This window comes from Capra hircus, chromosome 8 (assembly GCF_001704415.2).
Source record: "Capra hircus breed San Clemente chromosome 8, ASM170441v1, whole genome shotgun sequence".
Classification (NCBI taxonomy): Eukaryota; Metazoa; Chordata; class Mammalia; order Artiodactyla; family Bovidae; genus Capra; species Capra hircus.
The window spans coordinates 76,233,771-76,260,450 of NC_030815.1; the positions used below are offsets into that span (position 1 = coordinate 76,233,771).

Consider the following 26,680-nt stretch of genomic DNA (forward strand, 5'->3'; position numbering starts at 1 on the left):
ACTATTGTTAAAATGTCAATACTACCAAAGCCATTTTTGGATTCAGTGCAGTCCTTATCATAATTCCAATGCACTTTTTTTTAACAGAAGTAGAAAAAAACACTCTGCCAGGCTCCTCTGTTCATGGGATTCTCCAGGCAAGAATACTGGAGTGGATTGCCATTCTCTTCTCCAGGGGATCTTCCCGACCCAGGGATTTAACCTGGTTGTCCTGCACTGCAGGCAGATTCTTAACCATCTGAGCCACCAAGGAAGCCCCTATATGGAACCACAGAAGACCAAAGCAATCCTGAGAAAGGAGAACAAAGCAGGAGCAACACACTTTATGATTTCAAGCTGTTCTATATATAAAACTACAGTAATCAAAATGGTATAGTACTGCTATAAAGACAGACAAATAAGTGGGATAGAATCTTGAGCCCAGAAATATACCCAAGCATATTACTCAAATATTTGACATGGGAGGTAAGAATACTCAGTGAAGAAAAGACTTTTCAATAATGGTGCTGGGAAAATTGGCTATTCACATGTGGAAGAAAGGAACTACACCCAGAACTTTCACTAAGAAGTTGTAAAACCTGAAGCCATGAAACTCCCAGAAGAAAACGTGGTGGTGATGGGGGGAGGGTAAAGCTCCTTGACATAAGTCTTGGCAATGATTTTCTATATATGACACCTAAAGCACAAGCAACCGAATCAAAAACAAGTGGGACTACACCAAACTAAAATGCTCCCAGAAACAAGAAGCAAACAACGATGTGAAAAAACAAGCTACAGAATGGGAAGAAAAATATTTCCAACCTATATCTGATTTAGGAGTTAATATCCAAAATATATGAGGAACTCATACAACTCAATAGTAAAAGAACAAATAATTCGATTTGAAAATGGGCAAAAGGTCTCAAAAAACATTTTTTTCTAAAGCGGATACATGAAAGACCAACAGTTTCGTGAAACTATGTTCAACATCACTAATAATTAGGGAAATGCAAATCCAAAGCGCAATGATATATTGTGTCATGCCTTTTAAAATGGTCATCATCAAAATGACAAGTAGTGACAAATGCTGGTGAGGATGCAGAGAAAAGGGAACCTTGGTGCACTGATGGTGGGATTGTAAACTGGTTCAGGCACTATAGAAAATAATAGGGAGATTCCTCAAAAAGTTAAAAACTGAACTACCACACAATCTAACAATTCCACTTCTGAGGATATATCAAAAAGAAACAAAAACACTAACTTGAAAAGACATCTGCACCCCTGTGTGTGAAGCAGGATAATTTACAATAGTCAAGACATGGAAACAACCTAAGTGTCCATTTATCTGTGAATATATATACAAAAAGCAGTTACACACACACACACACACACACACACACTCAAACACTAGATTATTCAGCCACCAAAAAATGAGACAATCTTCCCATTTGTGACAACATGGATGAATCTGGAACACATTATGCTAAATGATATAAGTTCAAGTAGAGAAAAACAAACAGTATATGATCTCATGTATATACAGAATCTAATTTAAAAAAAACTCATTGAAGAAGGAATCAGATTTGTGACTATCAGAGACAGGGAGTAGTGAGAGGGAGAAGCAGAGGAAGAGTTAAAAGATACACATTTCTGGTTATAAGGGCTAACTATAGTTAATACTGCTATATGATATATATGAAAGTTGTTAGAGTAGATAAGATCCTTATCACAAGGAAAAATTTTTTTCTTTTTGTTGTGTCTATATGAGATGACGGATGCTAACTAAAGGTAGTGCAGTAATCATTTCACAACATTTGTAAGTCAAGCCATTATGATGTATCAGTCAGTTCAGTCACTCAGTCGTGTCCAGCTCTTTGTGACCCCAGGGACTGCAGCGTGTCAGGCCTTCCTGTCCATTACCAACTCCTGGAGTTTATTCAAATTCATATGCTGTATACCCTAAGCTTATATAATGATGTATGTCAATTATATCTCAATAAAACTGGGAGAAAATGATGTGCAGGACTGAATTAATGGTTTTATCTTTGAAATATCAGTAGCTATTTCCTGATAGCTCTGGTATGACAGTACTGAGCATCTTAGATGAAAGATACCATAAAACATGCAAGCAAAATAAAAAGGGCCAACAAGCACATAAAAATATGTTCAATGTCATTAATCGTTACCACAATAAGAGAGCACTTCGCATCCAGTAGAATGGCTATTATTTTTTTTAAAATCTGAAGATAACCAGTCTTGGTTAAGGGTAAGGAGGAACTGGAACACTTGAACATTGCTGATGGGATTTTAAAATGGTTTAGCTGCCATAGAAAACAGTTTGACAGTTCCTTAAGTCAGACGATTACCATACAATCCAGCAGTTCTATTCCCAGGTATATATAACTCCAAAGAATTGAAAACAAGTATCCAAATACTTGTACAGAAATGTTCAAAGCAGCACTAACTCAAGTTAAAACTCAGAAACAACCCAAATGTCCATAAATGGATGAATAGATAAAACGTGGCTTATTCATATGATGGACTATTATTCAATTGTTGTAGATGTATGACAACGTAGATGAATGTCAAAAATATGCTGAGTGAAAGTAGATAGTCACAGGACCTCACATAACATATGATTTTATTTATCTCCCTATGAAATATCCAGAACAGGTAAATCCATAGAGACAGGGATCGTACTGATGGTTGCCAGGGGCTGAGGGAAGGGATGAATGAGAAGTGTCTGGCTTAATGGGTATCAGGTTTCCTTTTGGTGTGATGAAAATGTTTTGGAACTAGATAGAGATGTAAGTTGCAAAGCTCTGTGAATGTATTAAATGGTACTGAATTTTTTCATGTTAAAATGTTGGTTTTATGTTGTGACCTTCACTTCAATAAAAATTAAAAAAATAAACGCAAGCCATAATTTTCCTACCACCAGATAATATCCTATGAAACCTGAAGGGAGATAATGTTTACAGTGTAGACAAGAGTTAGGGCTTTCTGGAATACTGCTTCTTTACATATCTGGTATTCCATATCCCAAGAAGAAGGGTCATTTTACTCTCCTATTTGGGAAAGATATGCAGATGATACCACTTTAATGGAAGAAAGTGAAAAGGAACTAAAGAGCTTCCTGATGAGGGTGAAAGAGGAGAGAAAAAGCTGGCTTAAAACTCAACATTCAAAAATGAAGATCATGGCATCCAGTCCCATTACTTCATGGCAAACAGCTGGGGGGAAAAGTGGGAACAGTGACAGATTTCATTTTCTTGGGCTCCAAAATCACTGTGGACAGTGACTGCAGCCATGAAATTAAAAGACACTTGCTCCTTGGAAAAATATCTATGACAAACCTAGACAGCATCTTAAAAAGGAGAGACATCACTTTGCCAACAAAGGTCCATATACTCAAAGCTGTGGTTTTTTTCAAGTAGTCATGTATGGATGTGAGAGTTGGACATAAAGACGAGAGTGCTGAAGAATTGATGCTTTTGAACTGTGGAGCTGGAGAACAGTCTTGACAGCTCCTTGGACAGCAAAGAGAGCAAAACAGTCAATCTGAAAGGAAATCAACCCTGAATATTCATTGGAAGGATTGATGTTGAAACTTCAATACTTTGCCCTCCTGATGCGATGAGCCAACTCACTGGAAAAGACTCTGATGCTGGGAAAGATTGAGGGCAGGAGGAGAAGGGGGTGACAGAGAATGACACAGTTGAATGGCATCACTGACTTAATTGACATGAGTTTGAATAAACTGCAAGATAGTGAAGGACAGGGAAGCCTGGTATGCTACAGTTCATGGGGTTGCAAAGGTCGGACACAACTTCGTGACTGAAGGACAACAAGGCTTCTGATCTGTAAATGCTTCTAGATAAATGCAGTGATAGAATCAGCTATATTCCTGATGTTTCAGTCACCTAAGTGCTCCAGTACTTTGATCTCAACAACAAAAGTATTCACTTATTTTTGTAGAAAGGAGGAGGTAGGCATGGAAATAAATGCTTTCTTTCCTGTCATAGTATTTCTGACCACTAGCATTAGATGTGCCGGAGTTTCATAATACTTTCCCCCTCATCTCTGTGCTCACATTTTAAGGTAGGGGGATGGAATGGAAAGTAGACCAAAGGTTGGAAAGCCAAGCTCTGCCACTTACAAGACTTTAGTTCTTAAGTAACTTCCATTGACAGATGAATGGATAAACAAAATATAGTACATATGTACAACGGAATTTAACTCATAAAATGAAATAATGCCATTTGGATGGGCATGGATGGACCTGGAGATTATCATACTAGGTGAAGCAAGTCATAAAGAGAAAGACAAATAAATATCATATGATATCACTTATACGTGGAATAAAAAGTGATACAAATGAACTTATTTAGAAAACAGAAACAGGCTCACAGACTGAAAACAAACTTGTGGTTACCAAAGGGGAAAGGTCAATGGAGGGGTGGGGGATAAATTAGGAAGTTGGGATTAGCAGATACAAACTACTATATTTATAATAGATACAGCAAGGATCTGCGCTATAGCAAAAGGAACTCTACTCAATATTCTATAACCTATATGGGAAAAGACTGAAAAAAGAATAGATACAAGTATGTGTATGTGTGTAACAATTACTTTGTTGTATACCTGAAATTAACACAACATTGTAAATCAACTATACTCCAATATAAAAAAAATTTTTAAAAACTTCACGGAGCTCAGTTTGCTTAACCACAAAACAAGGGTAACTCCTACCTCATAAGGCTGGGTGAGGGCTAGACAAAATTATGGATGCATAAGTGCTATCTGTACCAAGAATTAGATGTTTCAGGAATTAGATGTTACTATCTTACCAAAGAACATTAGGTTACATTGATCTATACCAAGAAATATGTACATTTGGTCTATTATGAAGCAGTATCATTTTATAAACATGTAGATTAGTTTTCTTACAAATCCACTAATACGGAGTACAAGGAAAATTGCATTATAGTTAGTTATCCATATTTTCTTAATTTTCTTTATATGATAGATGCTTAAATTTTATTTCCTAAATGCCCTTTTCTGATAAATTCTAACAATGTCCAAAGAAGCAGAAGTGTTAAATTAGTAAGACGACCTACATTGTTTCATTAAATTTCTTTTACTTCATCTATATATGAGAAGCCTCCTGGATGTATCCACAAAGCTTAATGGCTGAAAACTTTTTTTACAAGTGATAAAACAATGATTAAGGAAAAGGAAATAGCTTTCAAATTTATATAATTATGTAGCCTAGTTAGAAGTTCTGACACATCAGTTCAGTCGCTCAGTCATGTCTGACTCTTTGCGACCCCATGAATCACAGCACCTGTCCATCACCAACTCCCGGAGTTCACCCAAACTCATGTCCATCAAGTCGGTGATGCCATCCAGCCATCTCATCCTCTGTCGTCCTCTTCTCCTCCTGCCCGCAATCCCTCCCAGCATCAGAGTCTTTTCCAATGAGTCAACTCTTCGCATGAGGTGGCCAAAGTATTGGAGTTTCAGCTTTAGCATCAGTCCTTCCAAAGAACACCCAGGACTGATCTCCTTCAGAAGGGACTGGTTGGATCTCCTTGCAGTCCAAGGGACTCTCAAGAGTCTTTTCCAGCACCACAGTTCAAAAGCATCAATTCTTCAGCACTCAGCTTTCTTTACAGTTCAACTTTCACATCCATACATGACCACTGGAAAAACCATAACCTTGACTAGACGGACCTTTGTTGGCAAAGTAATGTCTCTGCTTTTTAATATGCTGTCTAGGTTGGTCATAACTTTTCTTCCAAGGAGTAAACGTCTTTTAATTTCATGGCTGCAATCAACATCTGCAGTGATTTTGGAGCCCCTAAAAATAGTCTGACACTGTTTTCACTGTTTCCCCATCTATTTGCCATGAAGTGATGGGACCAGATGCCATGATCTTAGTTTTCTGAATGTTGAGCTTTAAGCCAACTTTTTCACTCTCACTTTCACTTTCATCAAGAGGCTTTTTAGTTCCTCTTCACTTTCTGCCATAAGGGTGGTGTCATCTGCATATCTGAGGTTATTGAGATTTCTCCTGGCAATCTTGATTCTAGGTTGTACTTCCTCCAGCCCAGCATTTCTCATGATGTACTCTGCATATACGTTAAATAAGCAGGGTGACAATATACAGCCTTGTATATACAATATACATACTCCTTTTCCTCTTTGAAACCAGCCTGCTGTTCCATGTCCAGTTCTACCTGTTGCTTCCTAACCTGCACACAGGTTTCTCTACAGGCAGGTCAGGTGGTCTGGTATTCCTATCTGTTTCAGAATTTTCCATAGTTTATTGTGATCCACACAGTCAAAGGCTTTGACATAGTCAATAAAGCAGAGATAGATGTTTTTCTGGAGCTCTCTTGCTTTTTCCATGATCCAGCAGATGTTGGCAATTTGATCTCTGGTTCCTCTGCCTTTTCTAAAACCAGCTTGAACATCTGGAAGTTCACAGTTCATGTATTGCTGAAGCCTGGCTTGGAGAATTTTGAGCATTACTTTACTAGTGTGTGAGATGAGTGCAATTGTGGGTAGTTTGAGCATTCTTTGGCATTGCCTTTCTTTGGGATTGGAATGAAAACTGACCTTTTCCAGTCCTGTGGCCAGGAAACAATAAATGTTGACTATTGTAATTATATTTTAGTATAGTAATATAACTTTTTATATCATTACCATCATTATTCAACTCGAAGAAATACTTTATGAAGTGAAATAGCAGGAATCAAAAGATGCAGAAGGAGAAGACTGGCCATCAGTGATGGACAGGCAGTGTGCCTGTTGTGTATGGTCAAGTAGGTCGCACACTGCTCATTCCAGTCAACACCTTTCACATGATCCCAATGTGATGGCGCTTCCTAAAGACTCACCATGTACCACAACACAGCCTACTCAGCCGGCTGCTGACAGATGCTGTTGCTGAAAATACTATTCTTTTCTTATTGCGAAGGCAAAACATAAAGACTTTTTTTTAGTACAGCAGGAAAATTAGTAGCAGGTAAAAATGGAATAAGCATGGCTCACATTTACATTCAGAAATCAGCTCTCTATTAACACTGAGCATATTTGTGACAGAGTCCAAAGACCACAGCTGCAATTACCAGCAACTTGTATGGTACAAAACAGCTAAAGACAGTGACTAATGGTCGTTATCTAGTTTGCCTGTGTGTGATGATCTTTATGAATGAAATAGTGCAGCACTGGGTGTCACCAGAGCAGATGTCTTAAAATGAAGATAACAGGAACCCCTATCTATCTCATGAGTTTGTGGAAAGGCTCGAAAGTATGTAGAAATGTGAGAAAGCCCTTGGCAATATCAATATCAGAATATTGTTATTTGCATTTATCCACACTAACTTCCTTAGCTAAGACTCTGGATTACCTGGGGTAACTTGACACCCCTTTGGCAATGCCTTTCCTATCTGGAACCTACTGCTGACATTTGGCTGAAACCAAACTGGCTCACTTTGCAGGAGACAGTCTTTCAGCCTTGTTGCTTGCTCCCCCTGCCATGACCACACAGTCCTCACCCTGGGAACATTGGGCCTTTCTCTATGATGACGGCTTTGGCAAATGGCATCTTTGGGACCCACCACTCTGGTTCCCTCTGTGGCACTCCAAGTCACCCTGTGCTGATACTCAACTATGGAATGCCTCCAAACCTGCAGGACAGGGACACAAAGAAAGCAGTACCACCACCTGGCAGGGAGGGGGGGTTATTTTGGAAAACTGTAGAGGATTTTTTGGAGGTCACAAAGATTGGCAGGGTCAGCATCATTTAGTGGGTGGGTGTCAAGGATACCGGACATCCAAAAATGCATAGGATGGCCCCACAGGGAATTATCGTGCATCCTACATGACTTTTAGGTGTCCCATTAAATATTATATATGTAGGTGAGAAACCTATTTAGAATGATCTGAATCTAGAATGTACCTGTGTTTTACATTTAAACCTAAAGCATTTGGATAAGATTTTAACATACTTTGAACTTTTCATGCAACCACACTGGGCAAATTGAAGGAAGTATCTTGCCAAGAGTTGTTTATCTGTTCAGAACATCACACCATGCTGTCCGGAATGACCAAGGTGTCCAAGAGGCCTACACAGTAGCACACATTTCTGTATCTGTTCAGTGGCACCCATGTCCCCCCATTACATTCACCGAAGAGCTAGCGTTCCTCTCCTTAATTCTGCCTCTTGATGAATCATGCTTAAGAAAAACTTTTGTGACTTCCCTGGTGATCCAGTGGTTAAGAATTTGCCTGCCAATGTAGGAGACAAGGGTTCAAGCCTTGGTCCTTGAAGATTCCACATGCTACAGGGCAACTAAGCCCAGGTACCACAACTAGTGAGCCTGAGCTCTGGGGTCTGTGAGCTGCAACTGCTGGAACCCACATGTCCTAGAGCGTGCTTCACAGCAAGAGAAGGCACTGCAGTGAAAAGCCTGCACATCACAACTAGAGCCCACGCGCGGCAACAAAGACCCACTACAGCCAAAGATAGATAAATAGAAAAACATTTGGAAAGACTTGATTGTTTTATTGTAAATTACTTATAATTTCCCATGACATTATAGTTAGAACATTATTTTGACTTTTAAAGTTATGTGTAAGTAGACTGTTTTCTGAGTTTCATTTCAGGATGGTAGAGAGGACATTAAGATCTTTGTTATTATGTGGAGACACTGAATCTGAAAGGACAACAATCACTGCTTAAGAACTCACAAAACTGTCAGGTCTCTACAAAGGTCACATATTTGTTGCCTATTAACTGGAACCATCCTTGCTGTGGTGAGCTAACTTCTGATTGACCTACTTATGTTGATCAGTGTAGCCATCTTGGCTCTGGGAAGCGTGCTGTACTCTTGAATTGAGGGTAGGGAGAGAGGAGTGAAGGAAGAGTGTGAGGGAAGGAAAGAGGTCATCACTCCACTTCTAGGAAATAGGATGAAGTGGAGGGAGCTAAAGCCTGCAATTCTGGGGACCTAGAATCCATTCCACCCAACTTTCTTTGTGTCCTTGGATATGTCTATGAATCTTGGACTTTTTAACCTAAAAATTGACCAGACCTTTCCCAGTTCCAGCATTCTGTGACTTGATCTTAGTCTAGATCTCAATAAAATGTCCCACTTAAAACTATACCTGCGCTTTCCCTGAAAGCACCAATCACCTGCATATAACAAGCAGAGCTATTTCTGCTATATCTATAGAAGAACATTGCAGAAGACGGAAAAAGACAAAGGCACTAAGATTTTTAATTTTTACAGGGCTAGACATTTTAGGCCTGTGATCATGTGATATTCATAAAAGGAGATGAGGAAACTGAGGCTCAGAGAGGTTAAGTAACTTGCACAAGGTCATGACTCCAGGAAACAACACAGCAGGAGTTTGTGCCCAAGCCTGCCTGACTCCAAAGCTTTGGAGTAACCACCATGGTCTTATTTACATTCCTGAAGAGAAGGCAATCTGGGAGGCCCAGGGGGACCCTCACTTCTCAATAAAAGAGAAAGAATCTTCCATGTTATTGCCCAATTTCATTTGCTGAAATCACAGTATCATTATATGTAAGGTGAGCACTTGTCTCTATTTGCCGGGTATAGTTCCTATTGCCTGCTGTCCTAGCAGCATTAAAATGCCTATTTTACCCCCAAAAGGTTTGCCTAGTAGATTTTATAGTCACCTAATTATGTTTCTATGTCACAGCTCCTGTGATTGTATCATGGCCAGGAGAGAAGCAAAATAAATAAATAAAACCACTTACTGTTGTGGGGATTAGTGGTTTAGATTAGAAATAAACTTTCAAGTTTATTTTATTCCGCATGTGCTATCAGTCCATAAAATGTTTTCTATCCACTTTAAGTAGCATGCAGACTTCCAACTGTAGTAACATAGTATGTTATAAACCTATGTGACTCTTTTATCTTCCCTTTGTTGGGGATAAAGTCTAATCCTTCAAATGAAGCTTGTGTCACATAGGTTTAAAAGAAAATATCCTGAAAATGACTTGTACATTCTCAGAGGAGAGTTTTCACTTTCAGACATGGGCACTGCAAAATATCTCACACTAGAAATGTACCTGATGCCTCTGAATAAACTTGGGAGGCTGCCTGTTCATTCTATTTAAAACCCGTTAGAGTCATCCCAGTGACTCAGGAAAGTATAGACGAATGGAAACTTAGACACACAGACACATACTTCACAGGAAATCCTAATGTTCTTCCCAGCCATGAGCACCAAATCTCACTTCCCTTTGTTATCACCCACCAATGTCTTGCTCATGCCTCTAATAAGAGTAGCTGAACATTTTGAAACCTTTTATGATGATTTTGATTTCAGTATCTAGAATTCAAGAGAATCAATCCTTGTCCTTACATTGCAACAGTCAACTGCCCCTTCCAGACCACTGAAGTGTCTCTGAGGTATCCAGTGATTAGCATGTTGCTGAAGACAATGTACATTCTTTCCTGTCCTTCTCCTGGCCGCTGTGCCTCTGACTCCACACTCTCCTGGTTTCTGTCTCATGATTCTGAGCTACTTCTGTCTTTCCCACAGTCTTTTCCTGTCTACCTGTAGTAGCCTCAGCTCTCTGCTCTTGTCACACTGGAGCCTGCCGCTTGGAATCTCAGCCGTGTGCATGGCTCCACCATGCTCCTGCAGCATTCCTCTGTACAGCTCTGCAAGTCACTAGTGTCCTTGCCCATTTTTCCTTGAAATCAATTTAGGAAATGGTACACATATCACCTTTTGGATATTACTATTAAGGTTAAGAGTACAAGGTCTCATCAAAAAGTTATGGCTGTGGAATCTCCACACTGTTCTCCATAGTGGCTGTACTAGTTTGCATTCCCACCAACAGTGTAGGAGGGTTCCCTTTTCTTCCACACCCTCTCCAGCATTTATTGCTTGCAGATTTTTGGATCGCAGCCATTCTGACTGGTGTGAAGTGGTACCTCATTGTGGTTTTTTTTTTTTTTCCTTTTTTTAATTTTTTATTTTATTTTATTTATTTTTTTTTAAATTTTAAAATCTTTAATTCTTACATGCGGTTTCTCTAATAATGAGTGATGTTGAGCATCTTTTCATGTGTTTGTTAGCCATCCGTATGTCTTCTATGGAGAAATGTCTATTTAGTTCTTTGGCCCATTTTTTGATTGGGTCGTTTATTTTTCTGGAATTGAGCTGTATACGTTGCTTGTATATTTTTGAGATTAGTTGTTTGTCAGTTGCTTCATTTGCTATTATTTTCTCCCATTCAGAAGGCTGTCTTTTCACCTTGCTTATATTTTCCTTTGTTGTGCAGAAGCTTTTAATTTTAATTAGATCCCATTTGTTTATTTTTGCTTTTATTTCCAGAATTCTGGGAGGTGGATCATAGAGGATCCTGCTGTGATTTATGTCTGAGAGTGTTTTGCCTATGTTCTCCTCTAGGAGTTTTATAGTTTCTGGTCTTACATTTAGATCTTTAATCCATTTTGAGTTTATTTTTGTGTGCGGTGTTAGAAAGTGATCTAGTTTCATTCTTTTACAAGTGGTTGACCAGTTTTTCCCAGCACCACTTGTTAAAGAGATTGTCTTTACTCCATTGTATATTCTTGCCTCCTTTGTCAAAGATAAGGTGTCCATATGTGTGTGGATTTATCTCTGGGCTTTCTATTTTGTTCCATTGATCTATATGTCTGTCTTTGTGCCAGTACCATACTGTCTTGATGACTGTGGCTTTGTAGTAGAGCCTGAAGTCAGGCAAGTTGATTCCTCCAGTTCCATTCTTCTTTCTCAAGATTGCTTTGGCAATTCGAGGTTTTTTTTTGTATTTCCATACAAATCTTGAAATTATTTGTTCTAGTTCTGTGAAAAATATGGCTGGTAGCTTGATAGGGATTGCATTGAATTTGTAAATTGCTTTGGGTAGTATACTCATTTTCACTATATTGATTCTTCTGATCCATGAACATGGTATATTTCTCCATCTATTAGTGTCCTCTTTGATTTCTTTCACCAGTGTTTTATAGTTTTCTATATATAGGTCATACACACCGAGGAAACAAGAATTGAAAGAGACACATGTACCCCAATGTTCATCGCAGCACTGTTTATAATAGCCAGGACATGGAAACAACCTAGATGTCCATCAGCAGATGAATGGATAAGAAAGCTGTGGTACATATACACAATGGAGTATTACTCAGCCGTTAAAAAGAATTCATTTGAATCAGTTCTAATGAGATGGATGAAACTGGAGCCGATTATACAGAGTGAAGTAAGCCAGAAAGAAAAACACCAATACAGTATACTAACACATACATATGGAATTTAGAAAGATGGCAATGACGACCCTGTATGCAAGACAGGAAAAAAGACACAGATGTGTATAACGGACTTTGGACTCAGAGGGAGAGGGAGAGGGTGGGATGATTTGGGAGAATGGCATTGTAACATGTATACTATCATGTAAGAATTGAATCGCCAGTCTATGTCTGACGCAGGATACAGCATGCTTGGGGCTGGTGCATGGGGATGACCCAGAGAGATGTTATGGGGAGGGAGGTGGGAGGGGGGTTCATGTTTGGGAACGCATGTAAGAATTAAAGATTTTAAAATTAAAAAAAAAAATAAAAAACAAACAAACAAACAAAGTTATGGCTGTGGAAAACCATATGGACATTCCTCAAAAAAAAAAAAAAAAAAAAAAAAAAACAACTAAAAATAGAACTACCTCATGACCCAGAAATTCCACTCTTGTGTACATCCAAAAAACTTCAGTTTATCAAAGAAAAAAAAAAACTTAAAAACATTAATTCAAAAAGATAGATGAACCCCAGTGTGCATAGCAACATTATTTACAATCGCCAAGATAAGGAAGCAACCTGTCTACCAACAGGTATTAGAACAATGAAGATGTTGTGTATACATACAGTGGAATACTATTAAGCCATAAAGAATAAAATCTTGCCATTTGCAGCAACATGGATGGACTTGAAAGGCATTATGTTAAGTGAAATAAGTCAAACAAAGGCAAATACTGTAATTATCACTTATATGGGGAATCTAAAATACACTACAAACCAGCAAATTTAACAAATAGAAGGAAAATCACAGATAAGGAGAAAAAACTAGCAGTTTCCGTGGAGGGAAGGGAGGAGGGAGGGGCAACATAGAGGTAGGGGATTAAAAGGTACAAACTATTAGGTATAAAATAAGCAACTAGGATATATTGTACAATACCAGGAATATAGCCAACATTTTATTTTTTAAGTTTTATTAAAATGTAGTTGACTTATGGGCTTCCCTGGTGCTTCAGATGGTAAAGAATCTGCCTGCAATGCAGGAGACCCAGGTTTGATCCCTGGGTTGGGAAGACCCCCTGGAGGAGGGCATGGCAACCCGCTCCAGTATTCTTGCCTGGAGAATCCCCATGGACAGAGGAGCCTGGCAGGCTACTGTCCATGGGGTTGCAAAGAGTCAGACACGACTCAGTAAGTACAGCACAGCACAGATGAATGGATTAAGAAGATGTAGTATATGTACACAATGGAATATTATTCAACCATAAGAAAGAAGAAAATCCTGCCATCTGTGACAGCATGGATGGGCCTTGAAGGCATTATGCTAGGTGAAATAAGTCAGAGAAAGACAAAAACACCATGGTATCACTTATATGTGGAATCTGAAGAAAAAGGAAAAGTCAAACTCATAGAAACAGAAAGTAGTAAAATGGTTGCCATGGACTAGGGGGTGAGAGAAATGGGGAAAGGGTTCAGACTTTCAGCTGAAAGATGAATAAGGTTTGATGTTCAAATGTAAAACATGATCTTTATAGTTGATAATACATAATTGTATAGTTGTCAATACATGATTGACATATGCGAGAGAGTAGAACTTAAGTGTTCCCATTAAAAAAAAGATAAATATGTGAGGTAATGCATGTACTAATTAGAGGGAACTTTTCACAATGTGTATCAAATTGCCACAATGTATACTTTAAATATCATTCAGGTTTGTCAATTATGCCTTGATAAACTGAAATTAAAGAGATTATAAAGCTCTCTCTTAAATATTCTATATCTGAATCTTGGCCTTATATTGTGATGTAATCTTGGACAAGCTAATAAGTCACTGTTTTCTGTAAAATCTATAAAATAGGAAAAATTCAGGCCATATCATATGGGGATATTGTGCACAGAGGAGTCATAAATAAACATGTGGGAAGTGGTTGGCACTTAGCAAACACTCAAAAACATTACTATTTACATATTAAAATGTCTGAAAGATCCTAATGAGAAGAAACCAGTTTTCTTTAACTTAATAACTGGTTTTGGACTTCCCTGGTGGCTTAGTGGTAAAGAATCCACCTGCCAATACAGAAGACATGGGTTCAATTCCTGGTCGGGGAAGATGCCATTTGCCATGGAGCAACTAAGCCTTCCAAGCCTGTGGGCCACAACTACTGAGCCCATGTACCGCAGGTACTGAAGCCTGCATGTCCTACAGCCCATGCTCCACAACAAGAGAAGCCCCCACGAGAAGCCCATACACTGCAATGAAGATGAGCCCCTGCTCACCGCAACTAGAGAAAAGCCTGCACAGCAATGAAGCCTCAGCACAGTCAAAATGAATAAATACATAAAATTAGTTTTTAAAAAACTGGTTTAACTTGACCAGAGGTGTTTGAACATAACTTAGTTTGAGAAATACATGTTACTGCATCTCTGACCCATCTCAACTCAAAACCATCCAGTGAGCTGCAGACTCACCACACACCTGAGTGTAGGATCATCAACCCCAGTATTTCCAAATCCAAGCAATGTATGTCCCACCCCAGCCTTTTCCTCCTCTACTAGTTACTACATAATAAAAAGCACCACCCTCTGCCCACACCAGCAATCTAAGAGTTGGCCATAACTTTTCACTCACTGCTTACTCCTAACCTGTCACCAGCTTCTACAAACTCTGCCACTATATTCACTTTCAAAGTGGTCCCTGCCTCTCCATTGCCCCATGCTTGAGAATGAAAAAAAGTGAAAGTGTTAGTCACTCAGTCATGTCCAACTCTTTGCAACCCTATGGACTGTAGCCCACCAGGCTCCTCTGTTCATGAGATTTCCCAGGCAAGAATACTGGGGTGGGTAGCCATTCCCTTCTCCAGGGGATCTTCCCGATCCAGGGACTGAACCCAGGTATCCTGCATTGCAGGCAGATTCTTTACCATCTGAGCTACCACAGAAGCCTGAAGAATACTGGAATGGGTAGCCATTCCCTTTGAAGGGATCCCTACCTCTTTATCACCCCATGATTATCACTTCTCAACTGCATAAGAGCAGTGGCCTCCTCACTGGTTTCCCTGATCTCAGTCTCACTCCTGAATTGTTGCCAGAAAAATAGTTTTAAATGCCTAATTAGTTGTATGAATTCTCTTATTAAAAGGTTTTATCATGCCTTTTAGGATAAAATTTAAACTCCATTTTAGTATATAAAGCACACCTCTACCCCACACATTTCCATCATTCCTATTTATTTTGTTTTTGTTGTTCAGTCGCCCAGTCGTGTCCAACTCTGTGACCCCATGGACTGCAGCACGCCAGGCTTCCCTGTCCCCCACCATCTCCTGGAGTTTGCCCAAGTTCATGTTCATTGCGTCAGTGATGCCGTCCAGCCATCTCATCCTCTGATGCCCTTTTCTCCTTCTGCCCTCAATCTTTCCCAGCATCAGGGATTTTTCCAATGAGTCATTTGTTCGCATCAGATGCCCAAATATGTCACACTATATCATGCCTCCTTGGCTGTACAAACTGCCTTTCCCTGGAAAGTCCTTCTGCACCCAGATGGCTCCTACTCATTCTTTAAGATTTAATGTTTCACCTTCTCTCGGAAGGCTCTCCTACATAGATGCTAATCTCATAGTTTCCATGGTTGACTCATCCATTTCTCTCCCAGATAATTAGTCTAAGCCAATCACAGTAATTTCATTCTCTCTGGTTTGGAAGTGGGCATGTGAGCCAACCCTGAAAATGAAAAATGAAGGGAAGAGTTGCCTGGGGAGGGGGGAAGTTCTGAGAAAGGTTTCTTGCTTCTAAGAAGAACATACTGGACAGATAATGGACTTTCCCTTGACATTGTATGTGAAGAAGACACCAGGAATTCTGGCAGTTATCCTATGATGCTGACAGCAAATGGCTTGAGGGGGAGTTCTGGCTAACTGACAATAACAGTGCAGAGAGATGAAATGAACCTGGCTTCTCAATCCTGGAATCCTCCCTGACTCTGGACTTGGTGCAGTCTTGGATAATAAATCACCTTATTATCTAAACCAGTGTTTGTTAGAGTTACTCGCTGCTAATGGTATCCTAACTGATGCAGCTGTCACCATCTCATGGGTCTCTCTGTCATCGCAATCAGTCATCACACCAAAATCAGGAACATGACAGAAAACCCTCACTGCACTTCAGCATCATTGTGGTGAACTTCAATAATGCCATGTGATAAAGACAGAAAATAAGAAGCGTAAATATTGGAAAGAAGGGCACAAAACTGTCACTCTCTCTAGGCTATTGTATCAGCTACAGGAAAAGGCAAAGATTCTAATAAGAAGCTAGGGGGATTAATTATAAGTCAGTCAGGTGTTCAGCTTGAAAGCAACAAAAGACCATGTAAAAATATGATGATGGAAAATCCCATTCAAAATAGCTAAAAGCACAAATTAAAACAGTCACGTAATATCTAGGATATCCATAAGAAATATTCAAAACTTGCATGAAGATAATCCTAAAACATAGCTGAATAACATAAAAGAATACCTTGGAAAAATGAAGGAATATAACAATGTTCCTGAATAGGAGAACTTAATTATTTTGAAGATCCATATCTCTTTGAATTAAAATTCACTGCAACTTTAATACAAATCTCAACACATTTTCAGAAATGACAAACGAGAAAGTACACATGATTATCAGCAGACTCTGGATAAAAAAAGATCCATAAGGGGGAATTTGACCTATCTGATGTCAAAACTATACAATTGTTCATAATGGAGCAGGAATACTAAAATATGCAATTCAGAAATACATCTTTGAAAATAGTGAGAGCTTATGCTAAATAACTCTGAGAAAAATCACTAACCAATTGGGAAGGAGAAAAAGTATAGCCCTACTTCATGTCAAACACATATTAAAAATTCCAAAGAAGTCAGCAAGTCAATTAAAAGCAAATATTAGATCAAACCACATGAAATCACTATTTTTGTAGGTCAAAGGCAGTTGACTATCAGAAATTTCACATAGTTAAAGCTAACACATTAATTTTGAGGATGAAAACACAGGAAACATGTTTATAGTCTTGGAATGAGGGATACTGACAAAACATAAAACTCAGAAAAGAAGTCTGCACATGTAGAAATTGTCTGTGCATATGAAAAGTACCTGTGCTATAAAGTTAACATTAAAATAAGTTAAAAGCTCAAAATCCTTCAAGCTAGGTTTCAATAGCATGTGAACCGAAAACTTCCAGATGTACAAGATGGATTTAGAAAAGGCAGAGGAACCAGAGAGCAAATTGCCAATATCCACTGGATCATAGAAAAAGCAAGGGAATTCCAGAAAAACATCTACTGCTTTATTAACTACTCTAAAGCCCTTGACTGAGTGGACTATGACAAATTGTGGAAAATTCTTAAAGAGATGGGAATAGCAGACCACCTTACCTGCCTCCTAAGAAACCTGTATACAGGTCAAGAAACACCAGTTATAACTGGACATGGAACAATGGACTGGTTCAAAATTGGGAAAGGAGTACGTCAAGGCTGTATATTGTCACCCTGCTTATTTAACTTATATGCAGAGTACATCATGTGAAATGCCAGGCTACATCTAGCTGGAATCAAGCTCAAGCTGGAATCAAGATTGCTGGGAGAAATATCAATAACCTTAGCTATGCAGATGACACCACTCTAATAGTAGAAAGCAAAGAAGAACTAAAGAGCCTCTTGATGAAGGTGAAAGCTGTGCTTAGTCACTCAGTCACATCTGACAGTTTGCAACTGTAGCCCGCCAGGGTCCTCTGTCTATGGGGATTCTCCAGGCAAGAATACTAGTTGCCATGCCCTCCTCCAGGGTTCTTCCCAACCCAGGGATTGAACCTAGGTCTCCTGCACTGCAGGCGGATTCTTTACCATCTGAGCCACCAGGGAAGCCCAAGAAAACTGGAGTGAGTAGCCTATCCCTTCTCCAGGGAAACTTCCCTGCCCAGGAGTCAAACTGGGGCCTCCTGCATTGCAGGTGGATTCTTTACCAGCTGAGCTACCCCGAAAGCCAAAGGTGAAAGAGGAGAGTGAAAAAGCTGGCTTAAAACTCAATACTCAAAAAACTAAGATCATGGTATCTGGCCCCATCATTTCATGGCAAATTGATGGGGAAACAATGGAAGCAGTGACAGACTTTACTTTTTTGGGCTCCAAAAAAAACTGCAGATGGTGACTGCAGCCATGAAATTAAAAGATGCTTGCTCCTTGGAAGAAAAGCTGCGATCCATCTAGACAGCATATTAAAAAGCAGAGGCATCATTTTGCTGACAAAGATCCATTTAGTTAAAACTATGGTTTTCCAGTCATCATGTAAGGACGGGAGATTTAGAACATAAAGAAGGCTGAATGACAAAGAACTGATGCTTTTGAATTGTGATGCTGCAGAATACTCTTGAGAGTCCTTTGGAGAGCAAAGAGATCAAACCAGTCAATCCTAAAGGCAATAAGAAGCACCAATATTTTGGTCACATGATGTGAAGAGCTGACTTGTTGGAAAAGACCCTGATGCTGGGAAAGATTGAAGGCAGGAAGAGAAGGGGGCGATAGAGGATGAGACAGTTGGGTGGCATCACTGACTCAATGGAAATTAAAGAACAGGCAAGCCTGGAGTGCTGCAGCCCATGGGGTCACAAAGAGTTGGATACTACTGAGCAACTGAACACCAACAAAATTAAAAGCCAAGAACAAATTAGGAGGAAAAAAGATAAGAATTCTCACAATCTATAAGGGAAGGAAAAAAATGAAACAGGAATGCACAAAGTAAACAAGTAATTCCAAGCAGAAATGCCCATGGATAATTATCCTCTGAAAAGATGCTCACCTTTACAAATAAAAAGGAACATGTATATTAAAATAATAAAATCTCTTTTTTTTTTTCAGTCTTAGAAATTGGTCACATCAGGGTTAGTGCTTATGTGGGGAAGAAGTCATTCTTGTACTCACCTTTTTAGTGAGTATTAGTTTTTCAGAGGATAATTTGTTTGCCCATTTCTATCAAAATTTAAAATGTGTATATCTGTCAAATCAGCAGTTATGCTTTTAAGAATCTGTCATAAAGAAATACTTGTATACTCATATTCCTTGGCAGCACTGTCTGTTACAGGCACTAAATAGGAAATATCAATTTCCAGTAATAATTTGGTGATTAAATAAATTATGATATGTCTTCACTATAAGATATTATTCAGCCAATTTTAAAAGGATACAGATTAATATGTATTGATAAGGAAAGTCCTTCATGACATATGATAAATTGAAAAAAGAGAACTATAATAATATATCAAACAATCCTATTTATGATAAAAAAATCCTATATGCATTCTACATGTCAGTGTACATAGATTGGCTATCAGGAACATTAGGGTCAAGGAAAACATTCTATAAAGTTATACTTAAAATATCTTTTATAAGAACACATCATCTATTATCTATGTCATTATACAAATACAACTAAGTTCACTTAGTGATTTCCACAAATGTCCATGAGGTATGGCCAATTCCAGACATTTCCCAGGATTTTTAAAATTTTAATCACTTGGTGAAAACCACATATTTTATATATATATATATTCCCATTTCCTCCAAGGACCACAAAATACATTTTCAATTGAAAGGAAACTGGCAGAACCTCAGTTTGATCCCAGTTCTTTAACTGATACTATATTTCAGGACCATATTTTAGGACAGCTCTACTTTGAAAATATAGGAGGGTCTTGCCTCATCCAGGAAAGCACACTTGAAGATCTTACCCTTTAAACAATGAAAGGAGGGAGGAGCATGTTTTGATCATCCAATCTGCCTTGTCTGTAATCACCCCTCATTCCTGAGCCAGTGGATTGGACACACCACCACTGCCTCCTTCCTAACCGAGCTACTGACAAGCATGTATTTCATTAGCCTTTAGGATGACTTCCTACCATTTCACTTAATGAGAGTGTCAGGACCTCTGTTTGAAGCCCTCCCATTTTCCCTCAGTGCCTGCCCACTCCCGTTCCTGCCTCCCTGCTTTTCTCCCTCTTTCTCCTTCTCATCCTTATCACAGACTTCTGACATTCTCGGATGAGTGGCAGCTGGAAGCCTGCACCCTTCTCAGGTGCAGACCAGAGCCCACTGCAGGGCACGTACCCGTGTTTCTGGCTGTGATCTTGGAACTGTGTCTCAGCAGACGGACAAACACATTGCTGTTGCAGTGGTTCACCAACTGCAGGCGGAGGCCCCTCCGAGTCTGGATCTTGACCAAGCATTTTGCCATTACTGTTTCTTCAATTCTCCGTGTCTCCTCTGCCTGTCATGGTCCAGGGCAGCTACCACCAGCCATAGTGGCTTTGACCTTTCACTAACTGTCCATTCTGTTTTAAAGGACCGAGGTAGGGCCCACTGAATGAATCAAATGTCAGGCTCCTAATGCAGCCAACAGAAATAACTCAGGAGGGATCAGCATGGGGCCAGAGGAGGGAGGGGGATGCTATTTTTAAGCTCTCCACTCACTCCCTTGACAAACAATGAAATAATATACAACATCCTTACCCTAGCCAATTTGAAACCATCCAGGCCAGAGGACCCCAGCCCAATGTCCTACAGCATCCTAGGAACTGAATGCCTCCCCCGCCCCGCAAAAATAAAACAATACCGAGGCAACTCTGTGATGGAGAAACAACCCACCTTGATTTCTTTTAAAAAATATTTGAATCTCTATTATGTTCTAGAGCAGTGCTTTCCAATAAAAATAAAATGCAAGCCACATTAAAGAACAAAAAGGAAACATTTGAAAAGTGAAGGAAATAAAATTAATTTTAATGATGTGTTTTATTTGAAGCCAAGATATCTAAACTAGTATCATTCACCATGTGACAATATCAAAATAATAAAATAGTTTAGATACTTTTTGGTACTAAGTCTTTGAAACTTGTGTGCATTTGCACACTTACAGCATGTCTCAATTCAGCAAACAGCAGGACATGACTTAGCGACTGAACAACAACATTGCCAGTGCTCAGCAGCCACGTGAGATTGCCCTATTGGACAGCACAGCTCTGGACAAAGTGCTGAGGACCTCGTGGCATTACTTCTGTCCTCACAAGGATGCTAAAATGTCCCTTTTTGGGTAGAAAAGGAAACAGCATCCTGGAAAGAGTAACTGACTTGACCAAATTCACAAAGTAAGTGGCAAAGCCGTGATTTGAACCTAAGTATCCAATATTGGTTGACTAAGAAGACAGTCTCTCAGCAGGACAGCTGCTGGTACCCCTACTTCTAACCTCATGTTTCAAATGTAGGATCTGAATATAATGTAATTCTCTCTCTCAAGACTTTGAAAGTCCTGCACTCGTACCTCTGAGCATGAAATGTGCTTGCATCCCAGAGTTAGTATTCTGGGAGCAAAATGTTTTCAATATTTTAGGAATACTGAAAAATTCCTATATTTGAAAATATTTTAGCTGATTAGTAACTGTGCCCCATATACTATCATTCAGTTCTATATCTTGGCTGGTACATTTTCTCACTCTCATTTTTAGAAGAAAAAATTTTTTCCTCCCACTATTATGCATATATGCATTTTTCTTCTTTAAATAGCTACTGAGGGCAAAAGATAATTTTCTAATGAAAATATTCTTTTTTTCTCCTCTCTTGACAAAACAAAACATTATATGCAGAGCAGTCAGTTGAAATTATGTATTGTTATATCTCACTGTGGGAATATAAATTGATCTAGGATTTCTGGAAAAAAAGTTTAGCAAAATACATTGAGTTTTATAGGCATGATATCTGTTGACTCAAAAATTCCACTTTTAGGAATTTAGCCTGAGGAAATAATGAGAAATGTTGACAAAAATTTATGGACAAAGATTTTCATCAGAGTGTCATTTATTGTAGCGAAAAGAAAAAAAAAGTCAATCTAAATTTCCAGTGGGAAAATGATTAAATACATGTGATGGAATATTGTACCTCCATTAAAATGTATGTTTAGGAGTTTAATGATGTGGGGGAAAGCTTGCAATATATTGATTACTGGAAGAAGCAGTTTATGTGAGCAGTATGACCTCAACTATATAAAAAATACACTACAGACCAGACTATAAATTTTGATAGGGGAAAATGGGGAGGCCAGCTATACACTGTGGGTGGAGGTCACTTCTAGATATCTCCCAGAGGGCTCCCTCTCCCCACCCACAGGTTATCAGTTCCAGTTTCAACAGGGCAGTTCCTCCTCTCACCAGGGTTAGTCAATTTCCAAACTTGACACTTGAAAATACTCCTAAAAATTCACAATATCTTCACCCCTTTGCAATTCACTTTTTGATATAATACTGAGCAGAATCCCTATTTATAGTCGGATATGACTGAAGTGACTTAGCAGCAGCAGCAGCAGCAGGCCGCACAGACGTGGGGCCCTGTGACAGTACCTGCTAGGCCTTCCGTCACTAGCCACCAACAGCAGTTCCTGAAAAACTACTGAAAATCTTTAGGATACTGAAAAACAAATCAGAAAGCCCCCATGCCAAATGAATCAATACTGTGCAGGAACACAGATCAAGGATTTTAAAAGATTACTGTGGGCTCACTGGCATGGCAGTAGACCAGGCCAGAGATATTGAGAAAACCTCCCTTTGCCTATTTGGATGGAATATAGATGAATCTGTGTGCTTATCATTATAAATAAAGACAACATGATGTGACTTGATAGCACACTCTAAACAAAAAAAACCCAAAGCAACAACAAAAACCAAAATGAAAACCCCTAAAAGCAAATAAAAAACCCGAAACAACACCACCACCATCCCTTATATCTGTTCTTTTCCACGGAGAGTTATTCTCTTTTAATTCTCAAGCTTCAAGTTTCACTACAGTTTTGAAGTGTCTCCGTTCCTTTTAGTAACTATAACTAATGATAAAAAAATGTTTTGCATCTCGTGCATGTAAAATTTTTTTCTCACTTTAACTTGTTCCCACTCTTTAAGTTACTTTTCAGAGATCTTAAGTATGATTCTTTTATCCTCTTTCTTCAGGGACCTTCAGCTTTTATTTAGAGGGAAGGAACCTAGCAGAACCAGCATCCCATATTATCCCAGCCATTTCTGTCTACCTTGCCCTGTTCTACCCAGAGGTGTGGCTACATTTAAAGAGGAAGAAACAAAGGGAAGCAGAGCCAATCCAAGGATTCTGGGAGAAACTGCCCAAGAAGTGTGTTCTTGTTCCAGGCACTGTGCTCACAGTCCCGACAGCAATAGCACATCATTCAGATGCCCTTGAACACCCTTCCTGTTTAGATTTGTTTTGTTTGTTTGAAGAATCAGGAATGCATGTCTGGGCAGTGACAAGAAGCTAAAGAAAGCAGCAGATATGTGTGAAGAGAGGAATTGATTTTCCACAATGAGATGCCAGAAACACTGATAAATCAGGCAGAAGCCACAGCAAAAGAAGAGAGTTCAATGATAAGAGCTGTTCATAAGCCTGGATTTCATGTCTGCTTTGGGGACAAACTTCCTGGCACAGATTTGAGGCAAGGGGACAAGTCTGTCTTTGCTTTGTGGGTGACTGGGAGCTACTACATGACTTGGAACCCTAGGGCATCTGAAAATGGAGACAATAAATCTCCCACGGGTGTTAGGACAAGGAAATGAGACTGACTATATCAACTGCCTTGCATAGTGCTGGCTCCTGGCTGATGAAGGAGAACTTAGAGGATTTACAGAAAGTAAAAGTAAAAGCACAACCTCTGGGTTCTAATCCTGGCTGTACCATTTATCTGACTTCAGCTTCCATGCCTGTAAAATGAGCAGAGCAAAAGCAGGACCTATCTCCCAGGGCTGCTAGAAGGATTAATGAAGGGGATCCATGAGGCATGTTCAGATCAGGGGCTATCACAGGAATTACTCAAGAAAAATTACTGATTTTTTCCTAACACATGCTCTCTCCTTTACCCAAGGGAAAGACAGTGAGGATTTTAAATAGTCTGGATTTTCTCCCTTCTGTCAGCCATCTGTTTCTAACATTTCTAGTTACTTTTCCCTAAATGGGGCTTTCCTGGTGGCTCAGACGGTAAAGCGTCTGCCTACAATGCAGGAGACCTCGGTTCGATTCCTGGTTCGGGAAGATCCCCTGGAGAGGAAAATGACAATCCACTCCAGCACTCTTGCCTGGAAAATCCCATGGACAGAGGAGCCTGATAGACTACAGTCCATAGGGTTGCAAAGAGTCAGACACGACTGAGCGACTTCACTCAGCATTGCAGGCTAAGTTTACCTGACCAGCCCTGTGACCTTGGGGAAGCTATATAAGCTTGTTGAAGTATAGTTTTCTGCCTGTAAAATAGTACTGATATTGACATTCATGTAACTGAGTGCCTGATAAGTAGCAGGCACAGTAAATGCTAGCCACTCTATCATCATCAATACCATGTACCTTATTAGTTATTTTGAAAACTAACAGGTTTCACAGGTGTAGTGGGTTTAGCGTTTAGTTAAAATAGTTATGGCGATTCACTGAAATTTTAGCTGACTGCTAACTCCAGTTAGGAAGATAATAAAAAGTTATTACACATATTAAATGTTCTTCATAATAGATTTAGACATCAAGTATCAGTTACTGGATACTTGATATCTCAGTTTATTTGATGCTTAAATTTATTTGAGGTCTAAATTATTTGAAAATCCTTGGCACTGTCACATATATTTTTCATATAATGAAATATAATGTTATAAAATATTTTAATAATATTTTGTGATACAATGGGTATATTCTTGGATATATAATAACAAGAAATGGAAGCAGTTCCCAGTACCACTAAGTGACAGGGCTATTCGACCAGGTAGTCAGTCATTTGTATAATTCAATTTCCCCCTTTGTAAAATGAGACATTATCTGTCCTATCCATTTCAAAGAAATGGTCATGAGTCTCAAATTATAGTAATCCATGGAAAAAACTCTGAGAATAAGTAAGATGCTTTGGCATATTGGATACTCTTCCTCTTATTATCTCCCTTATCAGATGAAGCACTCATTGAGTGCCTCCTCCCTTTAACACAAGAGCACTGCTCAATGGGGCCAGTCATCACATGCAGTGGTGGGAGAAAGGCCAGTAAACCTCCTGGAGAATTACAGCTGCAGACAAAACAGAATTCAAACAGTGCTGCTGTGCACTGTGGGGAAAGAGAACACTCTTCACAGGAACTTCATGCCTATAATAGAGCAGCGGTCCCCAGTCTTTCTGGCAGCAGGAACCTGTTTCATGAAAGAGAGTTTTTCCACGGATGGGAAGGGATGGCTTCAGGATGACTCAAGCTCATTACACTTATTGTGCACTTTATTTCTGTTATTATTACATGCGCTCCACCCCAGATCATCAGGCATTAGATCCCGGAGACTGGGGACCCCTGCTGTAGAGGATTCGAACATAGGACTCATCTGTTTCCCTGACCATCCGATACACTGACAACTGTGGCATCTCTAATTAGGGAGCTTATGCGAGCTGTGTCGGAGAAGAACAGACGAGAGGGAGAGACAGTAAGAGAGACAGGAAGTGCAGACAGAGTGTCACAGCGCTCTGTCTGCTCAGACCACTGGTGACGATTTCTAGACAGGCAGGAAAAACAGACTGGACACTCCCTCAGACACTGCTCTGCTTTCACTTGCTGCCTCCTTGTGTTCTGATCCTGACTTTTTTACCCCAAACTTAGAGAATTACTATTCTTGAAAATAAATCTTAGGTGGTAGTTATTATTATTATCAAAAAAGCACTACCTGCACAGTGCAGGGAAGTAGAAAAATACCAGAAGGTAGGAAATGGGTGGAGGAGATCCCAGTAGTCCCTCAAAGGTGACAGCCCAGAGAAAACTGCTGCTGACATGTGCTCTGTTTCCTACCAGACCTGCAGGAGTTTTAAGTTCAAAGGGTTGCAAACATAGTTAAAATACTTACAAGTTGGTGAGGCCTAGAGAAGTCAGAATGGAGTATGAAATTTTAACCTCAAAGCCAAAGATACCAATGTGTTGTGCTATAAATCATTCTGTGTGATGTTCTGAAACTTATAAAACTGTATTTTTTCTTTACAGTACTAAAATCAGAGCTATCACTCCTCTGACAAAGGTCTGTATAATCAAAGCTGTGGCTTTTCCAGTTGTCATGTATGGATGTGAGAGTTGGACTATAAAGAAGGCTGAGCACTGAAGAATTAATTGATGCTTTTGAACTCTGGTTCTGGAGAAGACTCTTGAGAGTCCCTTGGACTGCAAGGAGATCCAACCTATCAATCCTAAAGGAAATCAGTCCTGAATATTCATTGGAAGGACTGATGATGAAGCTGAAGCTCCAATACTTTGGCCACCTGATGTGAAGAGCTGACTCACTGGAAAAGACCCTGATGCTGAAAAAGAT

The 26,680-nt window shown here is 39.4% G+C and overlaps 1 protein-coding gene across 3 annotated transcripts in view; it reads right to left on the reverse strand.

Moving 5' to 3' along the window:
- Positions 1-26,680, reverse strand: part of FRMD3 (FERM domain containing 3) — a 352,765-nt gene that overhangs the window by 31,629 nt on the left and 294,456 nt on the right. The window contains exon 1 of one of the 3 annotated variants that reach the window (XM_005684099.3): positions 20,432-20,708. The exons of the other annotated variants lie outside the window; for them this stretch is intronic. Within the exon in view, the coding sequence (XP_005684156.2) occupies positions 20,432-20,558 (127 nt within the window). The 5' untranslated portion in view covers positions 20,559-20,708. Of the gene's footprint in view, positions 1-20,431; positions 20,709-26,680 lie in introns of those variants that run through there. 3 annotated transcript variants of the gene reach the window in all.